The sequence below is a fragment of the Palaemon carinicauda genome, chromosome 8 (genome assembly GCF_036898095.1).
Source record: "Palaemon carinicauda isolate YSFRI2023 chromosome 8, ASM3689809v2, whole genome shotgun sequence".
Classification (NCBI taxonomy): domain Eukaryota; kingdom Metazoa; phylum Arthropoda; class Malacostraca; order Decapoda; family Palaemonidae; genus Palaemon; species Palaemon carinicauda.
In genome coordinates, this window is record NC_090732.1 from 12146435 (window position 1) to 12167680 (window position 21246).

The 21246-nt window shown below is 39.3% G+C and overlaps 1 protein-coding gene across 1 annotated transcript in view; it reads right to left on the minus strand.

The window, feature by feature from the left end:
• Positions 1–21246, minus strand: part of Vps13D (vacuolar protein sorting 13D) — a 390232-nt gene that overhangs the window by 188892 nt on the left and 180094 nt on the right. Inside the window, exons 28-39 of the mRNA XM_068377692.1 lie at positions 20969–21095; positions 20257–20367; positions 19136–19272; positions 17890–18211; positions 17601–17794; positions 16951–17116; positions 16533–16785; positions 8554–8734; positions 5994–6164; positions 5153–5232; positions 4541–4971; positions 593–750 (exon numbers count right to left, since the gene is read on the minus strand). Of these exons, the coding sequence (XP_068233793.1) occupies positions 593–750; positions 4541–4971; positions 5153–5232; positions 5994–6164; positions 8554–8734; positions 16533–16785; positions 16951–17116; positions 17601–17794; positions 17890–18211; positions 19136–19272; positions 20257–20367; positions 20969–21095 (2331 nt within the window). The remainder of the gene's footprint in view (positions 1–592; positions 751–4540; positions 4972–5152; positions 5233–5993; positions 6165–8553; positions 8735–16532; positions 16786–16950; positions 17117–17600; positions 17795–17889; positions 18212–19135; positions 19273–20256; positions 20368–20968; positions 21096–21246) is intronic.

The window sequence follows — 21246 nt, forward strand, 5'->3', positions numbered from 1 at the left end:
TATGCCTAATCAGCTTGTATAAAATAAACTTTTCTGGATCTACTTCAGCACTTGGTTCTAATAGCTATGACAGGAGATTTAATAAAATTATGACAAAAGGATAACCTGGAGATGCACACCTTTGATAAGAAACTAGCATCAATAAACAGTCTTCTTATAGTGAATGGGAAATAAAATGCACAAAGGGAAATTTTGTATTTGTAGTTAACCATCTGTGGTGCATAATGGGGGAGGGTGGGCTGTGGCACCTTAGCAGTATCAGACGAACTCGGTTGAGTCCCTCATCAGGCTGGGAGGAGCGTAGAGAGGAAAGGTCCCCTTTCTTTCATTTGTTTGATGTCGGCTACCCCCCAAAATTGGGAGAAGTGCCTTGGTATATAGATAAAGTTAACCAGATATATAAATGCCTACTAAAGCTAAAAAATCAAAGTCCTACTTGAGTTGATAACTAAACATTGTATATAGACCAAATAGTTTTGACTAGAGAAAAAATTTGCCAACAAAACTTAATGACTAATAAGGAACAAAAATTTCTTAATATTTTTCTAAAATGTTTACGTTAAACTACAATCACTGCAACTTATTCTCCTACCTGTTGTGGCTGAGGCTGATATAAGCAGACTGGTGGAGGAGGCGGAGGTAGTGGTTCTCCAAGATTAAATAAGAGTAGACCTCTTATAAGCTTGTAATCAGAGGTACTAATTGTGGCATGAACTTTGCTAACAGTGCCATGAATGCTGATGTCTGGCACTAGAAATAAGAAAAAAAATCATGAAATATTTGAAAGAACATTAAATTTGAATACTGTACTAGAAGCTGAAAATTTTCAAAATGTGAATGCTAGAAGTTTTGAATGAATTTGAAAATTCTAATTTTTTAATCATTTTATTAGTGTAAGAATTATAATAAAAATAACTAGAGATTGATTAATTTATGTTGAAGATATTCCTAAAAATAAAATATATGTGAACACATCAAATAAAAAACATAACCACAGCAATTCAAAACCTCATATTTTAAAATAACTGGAAAAACCTTTGGCTTTAAGAAATTTGCTTTAAAGTAAACCTTCAGACTTTCTTTAACTTAAAAGTATTATAGTTTACTATAATGCATAAAGTATGCAGTACAGTTTTCCAGCTTAGTTAAAAATAATGTACAACAGGTAAATGATACTGTCACATATATCACAGAAATATCCATCAAAACTATAAACCTAAGTATGCATTCAAATCAACTGGCAACAACACAGCACCTAAAATCAATCCAATTCAGGCTTGTTATGCTCATCATGTGATGCATGGTCTCCAAGGACTTTCCTGTGAAAGGCTAGAACAGCAAATCCAATACGACATAAATACCAAACAAACATTGTCTCCCAGTCTCTAGGGTTAGTGTATCAACGTGCAAAGCATGAACTCTGTGTGTATAAGAGAGACGTTAGAGTTCATGCACTACTGAACTTGACGCAACACCTTGGATGCTAAACACCGTCTGTTATGAGTGTCGTCCTTACCATCTCATCACCCCATAGATGGAAGAACCAACGCTACATCTTGGAATAACTTGCGTCCAGCTGCCATATAAACTTTGTCACAATTTTAACAATGTGAAGTGAGGAATCTTTGGAATTTTTTTAAGATAAGTAACACAAGGCAGGTTTTGGTTAACACTCTTTTTGTCGTGAATAGCGTTAAAGTAAATTGGATCTAAATTTTGGTCAAATGCACCGATGATTGAGTAAAAGTCTTGAGTTCTGATTTGTATATAATTATTAACCATTATCCCCTCTTCTTGAATAGTAACTTCCCTCTTTTCATAACTCTAGTTAATCTTACCAATGTTGGTGGTTAAAGTACAGTATATACATCATTTGTCTTTTTACCGATATTATCATGTTTATCATGGGAGTGTATATAAATATACAGTGAAACTATATGGAAATTTTAGTCTAGCTTTGTTGTTGAACAATAGTTATGGGTAGGCCATTGTGGCCTAACAATGGCTTCTTGTAGCGAAAATTACAAATGATTATTTATTGATACAGTTGTAAATAACTGTCAGCACTAACTGATTTTTCTATTATCTGATTCTCTGACCTATTTAATGCTATGATTAATAATGGGTAGTCTCTAATTTTGGTTAGGTTAAGTTTGAGGGGAATCGTCAGTTATGTGGGCTATTTAGTATCATTAGCCTATATAGCTGTTTTATAACCTGGTAATGTTTAAATGTAAGTAAATTACTTTGAAAGATTGAATCTCCCATCAATCTGCATGGCCTAGTATTTTCATACAGTATATAAGAATAAGTACTGTATGTGAATATTCATGTGAATATAAATATAAGTTTTGGAAAGGGTTTTTTCCCCTCCTCTCCTCTCAAGGGTAAAGTGTAAAGGGGAGCAGATAGGATAGATCACCCATCCCCTTGATAGGAAGGTTTATTCTCTTCCTTCCATATTCATCTGACATGGGTACTGAAGAGATGTGAGAGGGTTCAGTAACTGAGTAGTTGAGGAGAGGGCTAACCTAATATGATTATCTTCCCTTACCAACCCTAAGAGGTTTATTATCTTATATAGGATAGTGACAGGTAGGAGAAAAGTCGTCTAGTTTCCTAAATATTTTCTGCCATAGAAAGCATTATCGCCCTATTTGGAAGACTAAAGGTTAATTGGCTTGGTAAACCATAAGGTCAACTACAATGTAGCTGGGGAATAAGAGTATGACCAAAGCCAGTTCCCATGAAGACAAACTATCTACAACAATTACAGGAAGGGTCTAGTTATTTTGTGAACCTCTCGCTTTTTTAGATATATGGCCATGATATTTTGGGAGGGAGGGGAGATATACTACCCCTCTTGTGAGTAATATATAAATAATTGAGGTTTTCAATTATTCTTTTCTATTCCAGATGACTAATGAAAGCATAATCAAAAGTGTCCGGGTTGGAAGTGATAACCAGCCAATCCTAAGAAGAGGCAAGAATGTTGTTGCAATTATAGCATTTTTTCCTAATTGGGGCAGGGCTTGAGGCTATCAATTGTTCATTTGTTCACAGTGGATCCAGATTTTGTTTAACTTAGTGTCTAAGTGGGAGTAAAGGGGGCTCACAGATGGTCAAATCTGCAGTAGTAAAATTACTGTGCAAACTTATCTATGAGGCTTTGCCCAGCTTTGTTAAAGCAAATTTTGGCTGTCTGCAATGTGAAAGTGATAGAAGTAAAGGAATTTCTGTATTGTGATCTACAATGTAAATCTCTCTTTCCCCAAGCCATAGTGGACAAAGCCAAAACCAATGCAGAGGCATTCATTTCTAGAGAAAAGAAAGACCTACTTTCACAAGGCTGCTTCCTATAAGAACCAGCAGCAAGTTCAAAAGTAGCTTATGGTTAATCAAACTTTGCTTATAGAGCAGGGGGAGGCTACTAGAGATGACACTCCATGGTAAACAAAGGAGCTGGTAAGTTACATAGAGGCAGAGGATCCCAACATGAGAGGTTCAGGTTGGGAGCCACCCCACTCCTTTTTGGGAATATTAGAACTTTTCTCGGTAGGTGCAGAGCATAGTCTCAAGAGGTCTCAATTGGTTGAGAATGTCAAAATCTCCTCCACACCAGTTTTCATCAGACCAGAACTCTGCAGCTCAACTCCTTTATAAGATGCTGAAAAAAGGAGTCACAGAAAAGTGTATGTTTCTAAAATTCCAGTCAGACTACTGTATTCAGGATGGGGAAGAATGACTTCTAAAGGAGAAGAGGGCTCCTTGACTTAACTCGTCTCAACAAACATATCAAATGTGACGGATTTAAAATGAAGACCATCCTGCATGTCTCCAAATTACTACAACGAAGGGCTTGGACTTGTACTATAGATCTTAAAGATGCTTATTGACATGTCACTATTGCTCCCCACTTCTGACCTTACCTAGGGATTTGGCTCGGAAGGGAAGGCATTGAATGCCTTTTCATTGTCGTTCCATTGGTCCCACCCACAATTTCCATGATCCTTCATACAGATGCATGCCGGTCGGGTTGGGGATGTCATTCAGATGAGAATATTGTGTGATATATATATATATATATATATATATATATATATATATGGAGTGTCTCCACTATCTAGATATCAAGCTGGAACGCCTCTACTAGGGTGTTCATTCACAAAACAGAACTAAGGTGCCTTGGTAAAACTCTCCAGATGTGTGTAATAACACTATGGTCAGGAATTACTAACTTGAATCTCTCCTATATGGCCCTATTTCTTGACAGTATGAGTACCTTAGTACAATAAATAAAATTTCATCAAATAACGAGCTAACAATGAGACTCTCCAGTGCTTTGCCTAGGTAACTCACTGATATTCCAGTTATCTATTGCACATCAGCATAACATGGGTCTATTTCTAATTTCTAAATTTAAATATAGTAATTGCAATATTAGGTATACACCTTTTTACCAAAAATTTTCTATTTCTCTAAAATTCTATAAATCTGAAGAAAATATGTTAATCTTCAAAATGCTGGTTGAAGTACATACCTGAATGACTGACTTCAGTATCCAAATTTCTTTCCACTTGCAATTTGAGAGCACATTTGTCCCGTAACAGTGATCTTCCTTGGCGTACAACACAATATGCACTAAACAGCCACTCAGGAATACATTTATTTTCTATACCACTTGTTTTTTCACTTGAATTCTTAGGCACTTCATGGGTTGCTTTCTTATCTATATTTATTCGTTTGTGATTATTTTCATTTTTACTAGTCTTTTTTCTCCTGGACCTTGTACTTGTATAAAGATCCATATTCACTAAGTCTATATACAGCACATCTAACAAACACTTATGAGAGTGGTATGCATCAGAGCTTGCCTGCTGTTTGAAATCACATTCCATATCAGAGTCACTAAAATAAGAGAAGTTTACATCACGATGTCGGCTTCGTGATCTTGATCGGGAATCCATTGATCTGTGGTAATAGAAATTTTTTTAAAAATCAGATTCAATAATCAAATCTCTATAGGTAGGAAATCTAAAGTAAAAATTATGAAATTTAATGTAACAAATGTTACAACATAGAGAAATAATTACTAACTTTAATACTGCATGTCCAAAATATATTCTTAAAATATGAGTAAATACACATTTACCTGGAATGTGATCTAGTCCCTAAAGGCCCTCTCTGATTAGAAGGACACATAAGCCTCTCTTCTAAGTTCTGACGTTGAACCTGTAATTAAACCAAAACTCTACTGAGAAAACTGAAATGGATATTGCATAATACATAATCAAGCAGAAGCTCTTACATTTCCATCCCTGACCATGGCTCCATGAAGAAGCTGAAGCGATCAAGAATTAAAATACCTTATGGGATCTTAAGGATGAATAATGTGAGCAACATAAAAGGTATATAAGAAAAGAACATGAAGTGGAATAAATTTCACAGATTAGATTAGAAAACATTTAAAAAAAAAAAGAAACCAATATGTGTGAAACATCCAGGTGAAAGAGTTGGCTAGACAAATGGGTTTGACTGTCAAAATGGAAAGAAATGCAATGTTGGTATAGTTACAAGATTTAGTTAGGCAGAAGTTTAAAGCTTTAAAATATTAGTAGGTAAGATATATGGAATTTGTAAAGAGTTAAAATAAAGAAGAGGAAAGAGAAACTAAGATAGTATGCATAGGTATTGGAAGAGCTATAGAGGTGTTGAATAAAAGGTTAGGAAAAAAGGAGGAGAAAAAGATATTTAGAGAATATGATACTCAGAATGGTGGGTGCATTTCCATTGCCCTCTATCAAAATATTCTTAGTTAATGTAAGACATTCTTTAGTATTCCTTATATATACATACAACTTATAATATTTATGTCTAATATAGCTTCTAAATTTTCCATTATAATTTTGTATAGAACCTTTCAATCCTTTCATGTTGGCAATGTTAAAGCCACGTACAGTTCAGTTTTAAAAAGTTTATAGTAAATTACTTACTTGACTAATTGTTCCTTCAGAAGCAGCCCACAAGAATTTATTTGTAATAGTTAAGCTTCCTAAGTCAGCAACCAACAATGTCTCTGAACGGCTTGACATGGGTAGAAAAATGACTGGAGAACCTGCGCTTATGTCTAATGACACACGCGATCCTCTCGTATATTCAGACATCTGAAAATATTGGAAATAAAATTATGTAACTATAAAAAAAAAACATTATCTTGTGGAAACCACCAATGCTACTACTACTACTTCTCTTTTGGACTCACTGTATCTCTTTATGACCAATTGCTACTCTTGCTAGACTTTAGGTCTATTGCATGATTCAGCAAAGTTCTGGAATAAAGTTCAACTTAACCATCCTTTGTAATCCTTTTGTGCTACCCTCCTGTTCTAAAATTTTGAAAGAAAGAAAGAAAAAAAAAGATTTACTGCATAGCCCCCTGGTCAGTACTACAGTAGAATGTCAAGTGAGCTGGTGCACTAATGGGCTAATACAATCACTACTAAACCACTATGACTGAAAAACCAGCAACTGGCATAGGACAATCTCCTCACCCCAACCATCACTTTACACTGTACTAAGTTTAAATGCAATTGCTGCTATAGTATTTCATCTGCTTACTGTGTTTCACTCTATTCTTTTCAATAAAGATATATAAACGGGCTTCTTAAGTAATATGGTAAAAGAAATCTCTAGGAATATTAACAGATTTTTTATATTCCTGGTTATCTGTTACCTACCCCCTACAAATATCAAGGTAAAATTGTAATTGCTCAGTTTCTTGTTATATCGCTGAATAGGGCCAAAGGACATGGATGTATAATTGAAAGTATATACATCTGTATTTGTGTTTTCTATGATAGGTAACATATATTAGTTTTATATTTTCAGAATTAAAGAGAAACAAATACAGTATGACTTACAATATTGTCAATTATTGGAAAGGAACTATCTTTTGCAATTATTTATGTCAGGTAACTGTAGATTTAACTTTTGGTGAAACATACTGATTATTAATTTGTTGACATGATGAGTATCTTTTTGTTACTTTATAAAGGTTCAACAATATATGCATGATTTTGTATCTTTTATCATTTAGTAGCGACAGTTGCGTAAGGAATCTGATGCACTTGTGTAAATAAAAAGACGTTTCAGCTATAAAACCAATTTGATTTAATTAAAAACACTGTTTAAATCATGAAATATAGACCTTCTCCTAGCCAAAAATGCAATAATCTGAATTTACAAAATTCCAGCATTGCAAAGATATTCTGCTAAAAAAAAAAAAAAAAGCTTAATCATTCCTCAACAAAATGCAATAAACCAGAAACTTATATCTGTTATAGTTTGGCCGTACGGCCGTACTGGGGCACATAAAAAATTTATATTTACCAATTATAGAATGAATGCAAAACACAAGTTCAAATTTTTATTTTAACATTCAAGTGACCTCCACCTGGTAATCAATTATCATTAAAAAAAACTATCTACTTCTACCATGGGGAGGAATCATCAACTCGCCAATCATTACCGAAAACAGAAATATGTAGAAAAATATATCCAAAGGAGAGCAGACACCACTCTCATCCTGTCGGACAAAGCTTGTGGAAAGTCAGCACTAGCTATACACTGGCCTGTATAGACTATGATAGAATGGCCCCATTTTCAACTGGGACCTGGATATCAAACCAAACTTATGCAGTACCATATATGATGCTTATCGTTTTCTTTTTATGGGAAATTGATGTCTCTATGATATTAAAAAGACCATGCATACCGGCAAATTATAAGAATTGGGTTTGTTGTGGAACAGATAATTTCATATGTTGAAAAGCATATAATAACATCATTAGACTGTCTTGAGACAGTCTCCTAAGATTTTTTTTTTTGTCTGTACAAAATATTGCCTATCAATAGCACAGTGGATGACATGGGAACCAAACTAATGCCAGTTAGACTGAACCACTTTCTGTACTTGTTCAAATCCTGATATAAAAATGTATATACAATAGACTGACTTATTTATTCCATCTAAAATAACTGACAAGAGCATTTAAGAATGATGAGTGGAAAGGATAGCTTCATTTTATACTGACTGACCAATAAATGCTCTTATACCTTTAATAATACTACTTAGTTAAAATCACAAAAATAATCTTTATGATGAAACAAGCGATGCTCAATGAAACATACAGTATCTCTCAAAGCAAAAGAAACTCTTATTAATTACAATTATTATTATTAAAAGGGAAGAGATTAACCAGCACAATGAGTCCAGCTCGGCTCTTAAAGAACTAGCCAATAATCACAATACATTTACTATCTCTTTCATCATTCCTCAAAAAGAATTCACTGATGACCTTTGCTAACATGCATTAATGAAAACACAAAGATCATGTACTGTACTGGGGGAATGTCAACTTTGGTCTTAAAGCATGACAGGTGACATGGCGTAAATCCCTTTTAATGTCAGTCAAAACCATAATGGAAGCTTAATCCTCAAGAGCTAAGATGAAAAAAACAAGATGATAAAAAGATTTAAAAAGCGTTTCCTACCTTACGGCCTGCACTTGTTGCTCTCCAGCGGGAAACAATATCCCTCAGTTGGTTGAACTGCTGAATGAACTGAGTTAATTCCATGGCAAACCGTTGAGTATGCATATACATAACTGAAGACATTTTTAGTTTCACTCTAATATCACATTCTCGCTGCATGTCTGGGTCCTCATGGCCATACCTGTAACACAAACCCATAGCCGAATACAATAAGGTCAAATAACTATTGATCAAGCAGTTATCAGCACTGAAAGTCCCTTAATGAAGAAACAAAATATGTTATGAAGATGTAACGTGAACTATATATTGAATATCTACGTACACAACAGCTGAAGTATTGGGGTTCTAAGCTGCATCTAACTCTCATCAACTGTCTACGGGATTTATAAAGAACTTTTCATATGAATTGTCATTATTACTACACTTTCTATACAGAAAAAGTATCTAAGTCTGGTAGCTTATAGACCATAAATCCTGCTATTTACCAATTTTATCTAAAATGCCCATTGCATATTAAAGCCACAGGCATATCAAATATTCCATTAAAATAATACCAGACATCCCTTTGTTCGCTTAAAGTGATTGCTCCCTATTATTGTAATGCACAATATTTACATTTTGATTATAAAATTAGTGCAAAGCATTGAAATTTTTTTGCACCAAACTCAGTAAGAGTATGAATACATAAAGAAATTAACAAATATGTTATTTTCATTAGTAAAATAAATTTTTGAATATACTTACCCGATGATCATATAGCTGTCAGCTCTGCTGCCCGACAGAAAAAAACCTACGGGCGGAATACGCCAGCGATCGCTATTCAGGTGGGGGTGTACATCAACAGCGCCATCTGTCGAGTAGGTACTCAAGTACTCTATGTCAACACAGAACCAATTTTCTCCTCGGTCCACTGGGTCTCTATTGGGGAGGAAGGGTGGGTCCTTTAATTTATGATCATCGGGTAAGTATATTCAAAAATTTATTTTACTAATGAAAATAACATTTTTCAATATTAAACTTACCCGATGATCATATAGCTGATTCACACCCAGGGGGGTGGGTAGAGACCAGCATATATGTTAACCTTAAGAGCTAAGTATTCCGTATTTCATTTTAGCAGTTATTCAAAATAACAAACATAAAATTAATAAGTACCTGGTAAGGAAGTCGACTTGAACAAATACTCTGCCTTTTTTAAGTACGTCTTCCTTACTGAGCCTCGCGATCCTCACAGGATGCTGAGCGACTCCTAGGAGCTGAAGTATGAAGGGCTGCAACCCATACTAAAGGACCTCATCACAACCTCTAATCTAGGCGCTTCTCAAGAAAGAATTTGACCACCCGCCAAATCAACCAGGATGCGAAAGGCTTCTTAGCCTTCCGGACAACCCAAAAAACAACAATAAAAAGCATTTCAAGAGAAAGATTAAAAAAGGTTATGGGATTATGGGAATGTAGTGGCTGAGCCCTCACCCACTACTGCACTCGCTGCTACGAATGGTCCCAGGGTGTAGCAGTTCTCGTAAAGAGACTGGACATCTTTAAGGTAAAATGATGCGAACACTGACTTGCTTCTCCAATAGGTTGCATCCATTACACTCTGCAGAGATCTGTTTTGTTTGAAGGCCACTGAAGTTGCGACAGCTCTAACTTCATGTGTCCTTACCTTCAGCAAAGCATGGTCCTCCTCATTCAGATGGGAATGAGCTTCTCGAATTAAAAGCCTGATATAATAAGAAACTGCATTCTTCGACATTGGTAAAGAAGGTTTCTTAATGGCACACCATAAAGCTTCTGATTGTCCACGTAATGGCTTAGTCCGTTTCAAATAGTACTTAAGAGCTCTTACTGGGCATAGTACTCTTTCTTGTTCATTTCCAACCAAACTAGCAAGGCTTGGAATTTCGAACGATTTGGGCCAAGGACGAGAAGGAAGTTCGTTTTTGGCTAAAAAACCAAGCTGTAAGGAACATGTAGCCGTTTCAGATGTAAATCCAATGTTCCTGCTGAAGGCGTGTATCTCACTGACTCTTTTAGCTGTTGCTAAGCAGACGAGGAAAAGAGTTTTCAAAGTGAGATCTTTAAAAGAGGCTGATTGAAGTGGCTCGAACCTTGCTGACATAAGGAATCTTAGTACCACGTCTAAGTTCCAACCTGGTGTGGCCGACCGACGCTCCTTCGTGGTCTCAAAAGACTTAAGGAGGTCCTGTAGATCTTTGTTGTTAGACAGATCTAAGCCTCTGTGACGGAAGACTGCTGCCAACATGCTTCTGTAACCCTTGATCGTGGGGGCTGAAAGGGATCTTTCCTTCCTTAGGTATAACAGGAAGTCAGCTATCTGAGTTACAGAGGTACTGGTTGAGGATACTGATTTGGACTTGCACCAACTTCGGAAGACTTCCCACTTCGACTGGTAGACTTTGAGAGTGGATGTCCTCCTAGCTCTAGCAATCGCTCTGGCTGCCTCCTTCGAAAAGCCTCTAGCTCTCGAGAGTCTTTCGATAGTCTGAAGGCAGTCAGACGAAGAGCGTGGAGGCTTGGGTGTACCTTCTTTACATGCGGCTGACGCAGAAGGTCCACTCTTAGGGGAAGTGTTCTGGGAACGTCTACTAGCCATTGCAGTACCTCGGTGAACCATTCTCTCGCGGGCCAGAGGGGAGCAACCAACGTCAACCGTGTCCCTTCGTGAGAGGCGAACTTCTGCAGTACTCTGTTGACAATCTTGAACGGGGGGAACGCATAAAGGTCTAGATGGGACCAATCCAGAAGAAAGGCATCTATGTGAACTGCTGCTGGGTCCGGAATCGGTGAACAATAATTTGAGAGCCTCTTGGTCATCGAGGTTGCGAACAGATCTATGGTGGGTTGGCCCCACAATGCCCATAGTTTGTTGCATACATTCTTGTGAAGGGTCCACTCTGTTGGGATGATTTGACCCTTCCGGCTGAGGCGGTCTGCCATGACATTCATGTCGCCTTGAATGAACCTCGTTACAAGGGATATGTTTCGATCTCTTGACCAGGTGAGGAGGTCCCTTGCGATCTCGTACAACTTCATCGAATGAGTCCCTCCTTGCTTGAAGATGTACGCCAGTGCTGTGGTGTTGTCGGAGTTCACCTCCACCACCTTGCCTAGAAGGAGGGACTTGAAGCTTCTCAAGGCCAGATGAACTGCCAGTAGCTCCTTGCAGTTGATGTGTAACTCGCTTTGAACCGCATTCCACGTGCCCGAGCATTCCCGACCGTCCAACGTCGCACCTCAGCCCGTGTCCGATGCGTCCGAGAAGAGAAGGTGGTCGGGGGTCTGAACCGCCAGTGGCAGACCCTCCCTGAGGAGAATGTTGTTCTTCCACCAAGTCAGAGACGACCTCATTTTCTCGGAAATAGGAACTGAGACCGCTTCTAGCGTCTTGTCCTTTCTCCAGTGAGCAGCTAAGTGAAACTGAAGGGGGCGAAGGTGGAGTCTCCCTAACGCGATGAACTGGTCCAGTGATGAAAGTGTCCCTATCAGACTCATCCACTGTCTGACCGAACACCGGTCCTTCTTCAGCATGGACTGGATGCATTCTTGGGCTTGACTGATTCTGGGGGCCGACGGAAAAGCCCGAAAAGCTTGACTCTGAATCTCCATTCCTAGGTAAACTATAGTTTGGGATGGGACGAGTTGGGACTTTTCTATATTGACCAGGAGACCCAATTCCTTGGTCAGATCTAGAGTCCACTGTAGATTCTCCAGACAGCGACGACTTGACGCAGCTCTTAAAAGCCAGTCGTCCAAATAGAGGGAGGCTCTGATGTTTGCTAAATGCAGGAATTTGGCAATATTCCTCATCAGTTTGGTAAAAACTAGAGGTGCCGTGCTTAGGCCAAAGCACAGGGCTTGGAACTGGTATACGACCTTCCCGAAAACGAACCTTAGAAAAGGTTGGGAATCTGGGTGGATGGGGACGTGAAAGTACGCGTCCTTTAGGTCTAACGAGACCATCCAGTCTTCCTTCCTGACCGATGCTAGAACCGACTTTGTTGTCTCCATGGTGAACGTCTGCTTTGTGACAAAGACATTCAGAGAACTGACGTCTAGCACCGGTCTCCACCCTCCTGTCTTCTTCGGCACTAAGAAGAGGCGGTTGTAGAAGCCCGGGGATTGATGGTCCCGGACTATGACTACCGCTCCCTTTTGTAGTAAGAGGGACACCTCTTGCTGTAAAGCTAGCCTCTTTTCCTCCTCTCTGTACCTGGGAGAGAGGTTGATGGGAGTCGTTGCTAGAGGGGGCTTGCGCAAGAATGGTATCTTGTACCCCTCCCTGAGTAACTTCACAGACTGTGCGTCTGCGCCCCTGTTCTCCCAGGCCTGCCAGTAGTTCTTGAGCCTGGCTCCCACTGCTGTCTGAAGAAGGTGGCAGTCAGACTCTGCCTCTAGAGGACTTGGAACCCTTCTTCTTACTCCCACGTTGACTTCCGGCACGAGCACCTCCTCTGCTGGAGGCTCTGCCACGAAAGGGCGGAATGAACCTTGACGCTGGTGTGTCCATCCTAGGTCTAGGTACGGAGGGCAAAGGGGTGACTTTGCGTGCGGATGACGCCACCAGGTCATGGGTGTCTTTCTGGATCAAGGAGGCAGCAATCTCCTTGATCAACTCTTCAGGGAAGAGACACTTCGAGAGTGGAGCAAACATCAGCTCCGACTTTTGACATGGGGTGACTCCAGCTGACAAGAAGGAGCAAAGGTGATCTCGCTTCTTGAGTACCCCAGACACGAAAGAAGCCGCAAGCTCACTAGACCCATCCCTAATGGCTTTGTCCATGCAGGACATGATGAGCATGGAAGTCTCCTTATCAGAAGGGGAGGTCTTCCTGCTCAATGCTCCCAAACACCAGTCCAGGAAGTTAAAGACCTCGAAAGCGCGGAAAACTCCCTTCATAAGATGGTCCATGTCCGAAGGGGTCCAGCAAATCTTGAAGCGTCTCATAGCCAGCCTGCGGGGAGAGTCTACCAGACTTGAGAAGTCGCCCTGGGCAGAGGCAGGAACTCCCAAGCCGAGAACTTCTCCCGTGGCATACCAGACGCTAGATCTGGAAGCAAGCTTGACCGGGGGAAACATGAAGGATGTCTTTCCCAATTGCTTCTTGGACTGCAACCACTCTCCCAGTACCCTTAAGGCTCTCTTGGACGAGCGAGCGAGTACGAGCTTCGTAAAGGCAGGAGCTGCTGACTGCATGCCTAAAGCGAACTCAGAGGGAGGTGAGCGTGGTGCTGCAGACACAAACTGGTCTGGATATAAATCCTTAAAGAGCGCAAGCACTTTCCTAAAGTCTAAGGAGGGAGGCGTGGTCTTGGGTTCTTCGATGTCGGAGTGTTGGTCGTCAAGATGTGCAGCTTCGTCATCATCAGAGATACCATCGTCTGAATGTTGAGGAGGAAGAGGCAACGGAGTGGGCTGGACAGCTGAGTCCGGCAGCACGGGTGCATGCGTGGCTGCACTGGACCCAACATCATGCCACTGTTGGTCAGTCTGAGAACTGGCAACAACCAAAGCTGAGTGGGTGCGCAAAGAGTCTACACCCGACTGTGGAAGGATAGCGGAGACCACCGTGGGTTGCGGAGGCTGACGCACCGCGTCAAAACACGGCAGCCTAACTCCACCCTCCTGTTGTTGTGGTAGCTCACGCACGGCAACGGAGAGCTCCGTGCGTCTGTGGGAGTCAGCATGCGTCTGGCAGGGTCGACTGCGCATGGGTGGAGGAGCTCTCACAGGCGGAGTGTGGGAGCAGGCAGCCTCAGCGTCTGCTGGGCGCACAACCGTGGCAGGTTGTAGGTTAACGGGTGCAGCGTCAACCTTCTCCGCAGCCGGAGTGTGGGAGCAGGCAGCCTCAGCGTGAGCTGGGCGCACAACCGTGGCAGGTTGTAGGCTAACGGGAGCAGTGTCAACCTTCTCCGCACGAAACTCCTGCATAACCGCAGCTAACTGAGTCTGCATAGACTGCAGTAAAGACCACTTAGGGTCTACAAAAGCGGCAACAGACGGAGCTACTGTCCGTTGAGACTGAGGGTCTAAAACAGTGGGTGCGGCAACAGACGGAGTTACTGCCTGTTGCGGTACCACTTTGCCTCTCTTGGGAGGTGTGCAGTCGTCGGAGGACTGCAGCGAGTCCGAACTGACCCAGTGGCTACACCTGGGCCGTTGGACTAGCTCAGAAGGGACCTTACGCTTAAGAGGCCGTGAGACCTTGGTCCATCGTTTCTGTCTAGAAACCTCTTCCGCAGACGAGGACAAAATGGGCTCACTCGTCTTCTTGTGGGTGGGACGATCTCGGTAAGATACGTCCGAAACCACGGAGGGTACGTCTGTACGCTGATTAAAGCCTGTCGAACCCTTTGGTCGTACGACATTGCTTCTCCCCTGGGCTTGGGAGCTTGCAAGAGGTCCCGGACTGGGAGGACGACAGGCACGAACAGACGCACCCTCATGCGTAACACTGACACTTTTCACTGCACTGACACTCACTTCACTTCCCACTGCACTTTTACCTTTCAACTCTCTGACATCAGCCATGAGTTGATTGCGGTCATTAGCCAATGACTCGACTCTCTCACCTAGAGCCTGAATGGCACGCATCATATCCGCCATTGAAGGTTGATGAGAGCTAGCAGGGGGGTCGGGTGCGACCACTACAGGGGAGGGAATAGGTTGAGGGGCATGGGGAGAGGAAAAATCAATAGAGCGAGACGAACTCCTCCTGAGCCTATCCTTCTCTAGCCTACGTGCATATTTCAGGAATTCTTGAAACCCGAATTCCGAAAGCCCAGCGCATTCCTCACATCGATCTTCCAATTGACAGGCTTTACCCCTACAATTGGAACAAACGGTGTGCGGATCGATAGAGGCCTTCGGAAGACGCCTTGAACAGTCCCTAGCGCTACATTTCCTGTACTTGGGGACTTGAGAAGGGTCAGACATCTTGAATTAGTCAAAGGGGGGAATTCAAAATCTATCCAAGTCGTCAACAAATAATCCAAATCCAAAAAAGAATGCAAGGAAGTATTGAAGATAACTTCTGCACAGCGATAGCTAATAACTAGAGATGAATACTTCACCAAATAACGTGAAATTCAATCCAGAAAACAAGAGCGTATTCAGTAGGTCTTGCCGGTGGCACGACAGAGAGAAAATTGGTTCTGTGTTGACATAGAGTACTTGAGTACCTACTCGACAGATGGCGCTGTTGATGTACACCCCCACCTGTATAGCGATCGCTGGCGTATTCCGCCCGTAGGTTTTTTTCTGTCGGGCAGCAGAGCTGACAGCTATATGATCATCGGATAAGTTTAATATTGAAAATTTGTAAATGTAGACTTTGTTGTACAGCATAATCTCAATTCATTCTATACTGATTAAAATCACTCTGATGAATAATATAACACGGATGATTGTCTTAGATTTAATAATATATTTACCAAGGTAAATAACAAAAAACAAATTATACACTATACTATACTGACATAGAGAGTAGAGGTCCCCTTTTTCTTTTGTTTCATTGTTGGTGTCGGCTACCCCCCAAAATTGGGGGAAGTGCCTTGGTATATGTATGTATGTATGTACTATACTGACTTCTACCCTTTAAGATTCTGACAAATAAATCTATATATATTCTGTTTTCTGTTAATCAGGTGTTTTATCTAAAATCTGACTTTTCTGTAATTATCAAGAAACTGACAGCTGTGGGATCCCCTTCTCCTGTATAAATATGATGTCTTTGCATAATTATTCTCATTGTTGAGTCTTTTGATGCCCCTAATGGACAAAAGTACTAACTTCAATCAAGTATAATTTTTCTTTCCATGACTATAATACATTTCATACTCATCTTGGTTCAGCTTTCGTGATTTCCACAAAAAAAAAAAAACACACAGATATATATGGTCTTGAATAACCTTTCATATTACGTAAATATGGCTTGTATGAAAGTAATTGATCTCACCTGAAAACTTGGAATGTCATGGCTTCTGAACCAGCTGTAACAAACTTCTCCCGATACAGATGGCCATGGCTTGTGCAGTCAATTAAGGAGAGGGAACCAAGACGTCCAGAGAGTGTTAAATTGCCTTCCGAGCCTACAGAACGTACAAGTACCTGTGATATGCTAGCTCGAGCGAGTTCACTTTCAGGCTTATTTAGAATGAGGGTCAATGAACGGACTTGTATCTCCATTATCGTGTTGATTTCTTCTGCGCCTGAAATAAAACAGTAGCATAAGTTCCAAACGTTCTGAAAGTTCTGTTTCCGATGATCATATTGAAAAACCTGTTCTGTTGAACATGATCCATAATATTCATTAAAACCTATTCAAAAATCAAAATATCCACAAAAAGCTGATAAAATAACAGATATGTACTTACTGGTTGGGGTAAATTTTTGTGATGAACCATGGGTAATGTCTCCATAATCTTTGTTTGATGAAGTATCTTCTTGTTCTGTGCTAAAGAAATCTAGCACCATTACCCAAGAAGAAATATTGATGACTGAAACGAGGCTGTTGAAGTCCACATCAATGAAACGATTGGTCTGACAGAAGAATAAAAAACATTTTTAAATATCTCTTTATACTGTACATAAACATTTACAAAGTTTCCCTTTAGGTCATCATATTGCAAAGGAATGAGTTCCCTAAAAAAGTAAGATTTCATAATAGAAAAAATATGGTGAGTAGAGCAGAGCTGATTCTTAAATGATGGGTTGACCTTCACGTGCACAAACAAACTTGTAAACATGTGTTTCTTTGTTGCTAAGACGGGCGACATTAATCACATAATGCACTACTCAGCCATTTTCATTGCATTATCAGCAAATTGTGGTTCATTTTCAGAATACAAGGTTCTGAGACTTCATGAAACCCCCAAAATAAAATCTGATATTTTTAGTGCTTAAAACAAGTAGAAAATAGTTTGTCTTGAGAAGATATGACTATTCAAGGGCAACTGTCTATGTTGCCCATGCCTAGATCTGGCCATGATAACTACCTCTTAAAAGTTATGATAGAAATACTCACAGCATCATATTTAGAATGGAACTCTGGACACTTTTTATCAATCGTTGTCAGGGTTATATTTACAAGGGTGGTGTCTGACTTATGGCTACTTCGTTCTTCTCCTCCAGGAGTAGGTGAAGGGGGAGGTGTAGCTGGGCTCTTGGTACAAGGACCAGTACATTTACTGGTGCTGAGGGTACTCTGAGTTGACAGACCTGTAAAAAAAAATATTGTGAGAGCAATATTAATGCATCTTAAAAATAATGCCTACATAAGACATCATTCAACACCAATTATACAGCTAACCTACCTCTAGCTAGTTTCTTTGGAGGAATAACTGGTTTTTGTAAAGCCTTGAAAAATGGTTTTTCCATTTTCAACTTGTCAGGAAGAGACGAAGACAAGTACTGAAGTGGAATATGTGGTATAAATTCAGGGCAGGATGTGGATATAAATTCTGGAATGTGGTGGTCGTGAAGAAAACTAATATGTGAATGATGGTGGCCCCTCATATGCTGCGAATGGGTATCAGAAGAACCAGCTTCTGGAATTATGTCAGACCTCATGAGGAATCGATGCTGAGAATCAACATCCACTTGCAAATCTTCCAGCATCAGAGAACGAAGAGTTACCTTAAGAATAAAAGAAAAACGGTGAATGAGACAATTTTCTAATTCTAATCTACTCTCAGGATTGTAGTAATTCAAAATAAATGTTTCTGAAATTATTGGACAAAAATACACTATCATTTATTAATATGCTTATTCAAAAGCTTCAGAGAATGTTCAAGATATCTTTTGAATAAATTGTGATTAAAAAGACTGTTAAATTGATAATTCCTAAAATGTTTTTGTATTCTCTTCTGCTTGCAATGGCTCCCCTTTAAGGAAGCGTCATCACGCCTGTTTGCTAAAGTGTGTTCATACTCAAGCACTACCCCACCTGCTTGTGAATGTGTGCTCTTGGAGAAACACCCCCTCACCTCTTTTGCAATCGCGAGCGTCTACAAAAGTATCGTCTAAACCGCTCTTGATCGCGTTCATCTACGGGAGCACCACCTCACCTAATCACGATTGCACGCATCCTACAGAAGCGGCATCTCATCTGTCTTATCGTGCACCATCTCACCTGCTTTATCTTGCCCCATATCACATGCTCTATTGCTCGCTATCTCACCTGCTCGCGATCACGCACCACCTCACCTACTGGCGATCGCTTGTCACCTCACCTGTTTTCTTTAGATCGTTCAGTCATTGAACTTATAGCATTCACATGTTTGTGCACACCCCAAAGAGGGCGCTTGCCTGTCTATTCACGCCCATTCATCAGACTTACAGAATTCCCATACTTGTGCATGCCTACCTATTCGGGCGCAAGAGCACCTGCTGTAACACAATGTTCTGATCACATTTACCAAAAATACTATGGTGACAAGGCCAAAATTACAGTAAATTTTCAAAATGATTGCAAAGAGAATGAAGACAAATATAAACTTTTACAAATTTTAATTTGATATAATAAAAAAAAAAACAAGAGGAAAATCTTTTGATAAATACCTGTGTATTGGTCTTATACGATTCACATGACTCATAAGTTGCATTAAGCTCTTCTAGAAGTAAATTAACTAATGGCTTTTCCTTCTCACCAACATCTCCACGTAATTCTACGCACATGCTTGGAACTGAGAAGGAACCTGTTGAAAAAAAATATCATTAGTCTCTTATAGCAATTATTCTAAATGCAGAGTACAGTACAGTAAACACTATTCCTCCCTCAATATATCACAGATTTATAAATATATTAATTTAAATCTATAGTGTAGACTTCCCATTACATCGCAGGTTTCTGAAGGCAAATAAGTTTGATATTTTTCATATTTTAATTACTTTTTGTTAAAATAAGTAATATTTGGACATACTAAAAATTAAGATAATAATTTTTGGGCTTAAAGAAAGATTAAACTTATAAAGATAGTAGTACAGTAAATGGACATACTATATATTTTAGCTCACGGCGTACCCTAGCCTAGTAGTCCATACACTAACTTTGTATCTCGTGTATGAAACAACCCCCTTAAAATCAAGTTGAAAATTAGGACTTCGAAAGTAGCATGATACTCAAGCAAACACGGTATTTCTTAAAGTGGCCTTAACAATATCCAGACACAATTCGGGGTACCTGGATTTAGTCTGTTATATCCAAAATCCATTAAGGTATAAACAAGTCTGTTATTGTGAGGTTTCACTACTGTTAATAAGTGAACTTTATAGCCCGTGTAATAATGACTTTTTGTCTTTTCTCTTAATTGTTCTATCACATCACTGTAAATGTGTTCTTACATTTAGTGTTATGTAATCATAGCTTCAGAATTTTCTCTCAAGACTATGGTACTTAAATTTCTCTAGTTATACTGTGTAAGGAAATGGAGTCTGAGAGGGTCATTATACAGTTTTTCAGCACAAACTCATCTTTCTGTTACTTGACACCCGCAAATGGTAAGGTTTAACTGCACGTCTTTCCTTCTCTACATGTGGCATCTAAGAAAAAACTTTAAAGTTTCATCATTACACAAAATTTATAACTAGGCTAAGACAACTATAAATAAACTTTACTGTCCATCACCATTACGAAAACTTGTATAATCTATCAAAAGCCTTACAAAGACTCATATTCTAACCTTTTACAGCAATAGAAGTGCTTTCTCTATCCAATGTTGCTTTCATGCTCTCACGACGCTGACGAATATCTTCTTTTGTGGTAGTGTCGGAAATTTCTTCGCTTACAGAACCTGAAAGGAAAGCAAGCAAATTATTTTGTGAGAGAAAATTTATACGGTTAATAATAATAAAACATAAGCTTCCACTACAGTTCATTGTTGCTACCTCTTCCTTGAAATAAAGTTATTAAATGAATTAATAAAACATGGAATTCTAACAAGTCCTTTTATATTATCCCCTAAGATAAGTGTGACATATAACAACGATACAATAATTCTTAACCTCATATATTGTATGTAATTTCTTTAATTGCTCAAAACAGTAGGGAAGGAATATATCAATTTTCTCTCTAAAGGACATAAGCATAGTTTTTATTAAATATAGACAAAAGGCAATTAATCAACTAGTAAAGCACGATTATAAAGATTCATATATTAATAGTAATCTCAAGTTATACAAAATAAAAGGTATTTTAAACGTGGAAAAAATATACAGCACTATCTAGAGTTTCTTGGTCTTTCCATGTCCCACATGAATATACAACATTCCAGTAACTACATCCTCATCTTCCCACAAATATCAAATTTCTTATCTGGAATTCGTACCTCTCAGAAACATTATAACCATCCAAAGAAAAGATACAAGATAAATAGGTAAAATCTATCTACTCACTGAGTCCTTGAGAGTCTTGTCTTTGTCCTACTGGGGCAACAGACAAATTGGACAACGTCTTTATGACTTGCCTATACTGAGGTCGGGAGAGACTTATCTTTAATGGGGTCACAATCCCTCCATCAATCTGCAAGAATGTTAAGTGAAAAGATTAAGAAAAATCACTGCTGGGGTTACGCAAACTTCACCATAATATGATGTAAAATACTGCATGAATAATAATTTATTACTAATTAATCCTAAATTTGGTTTAAGGTATGGTATCAATTGTCTTATTG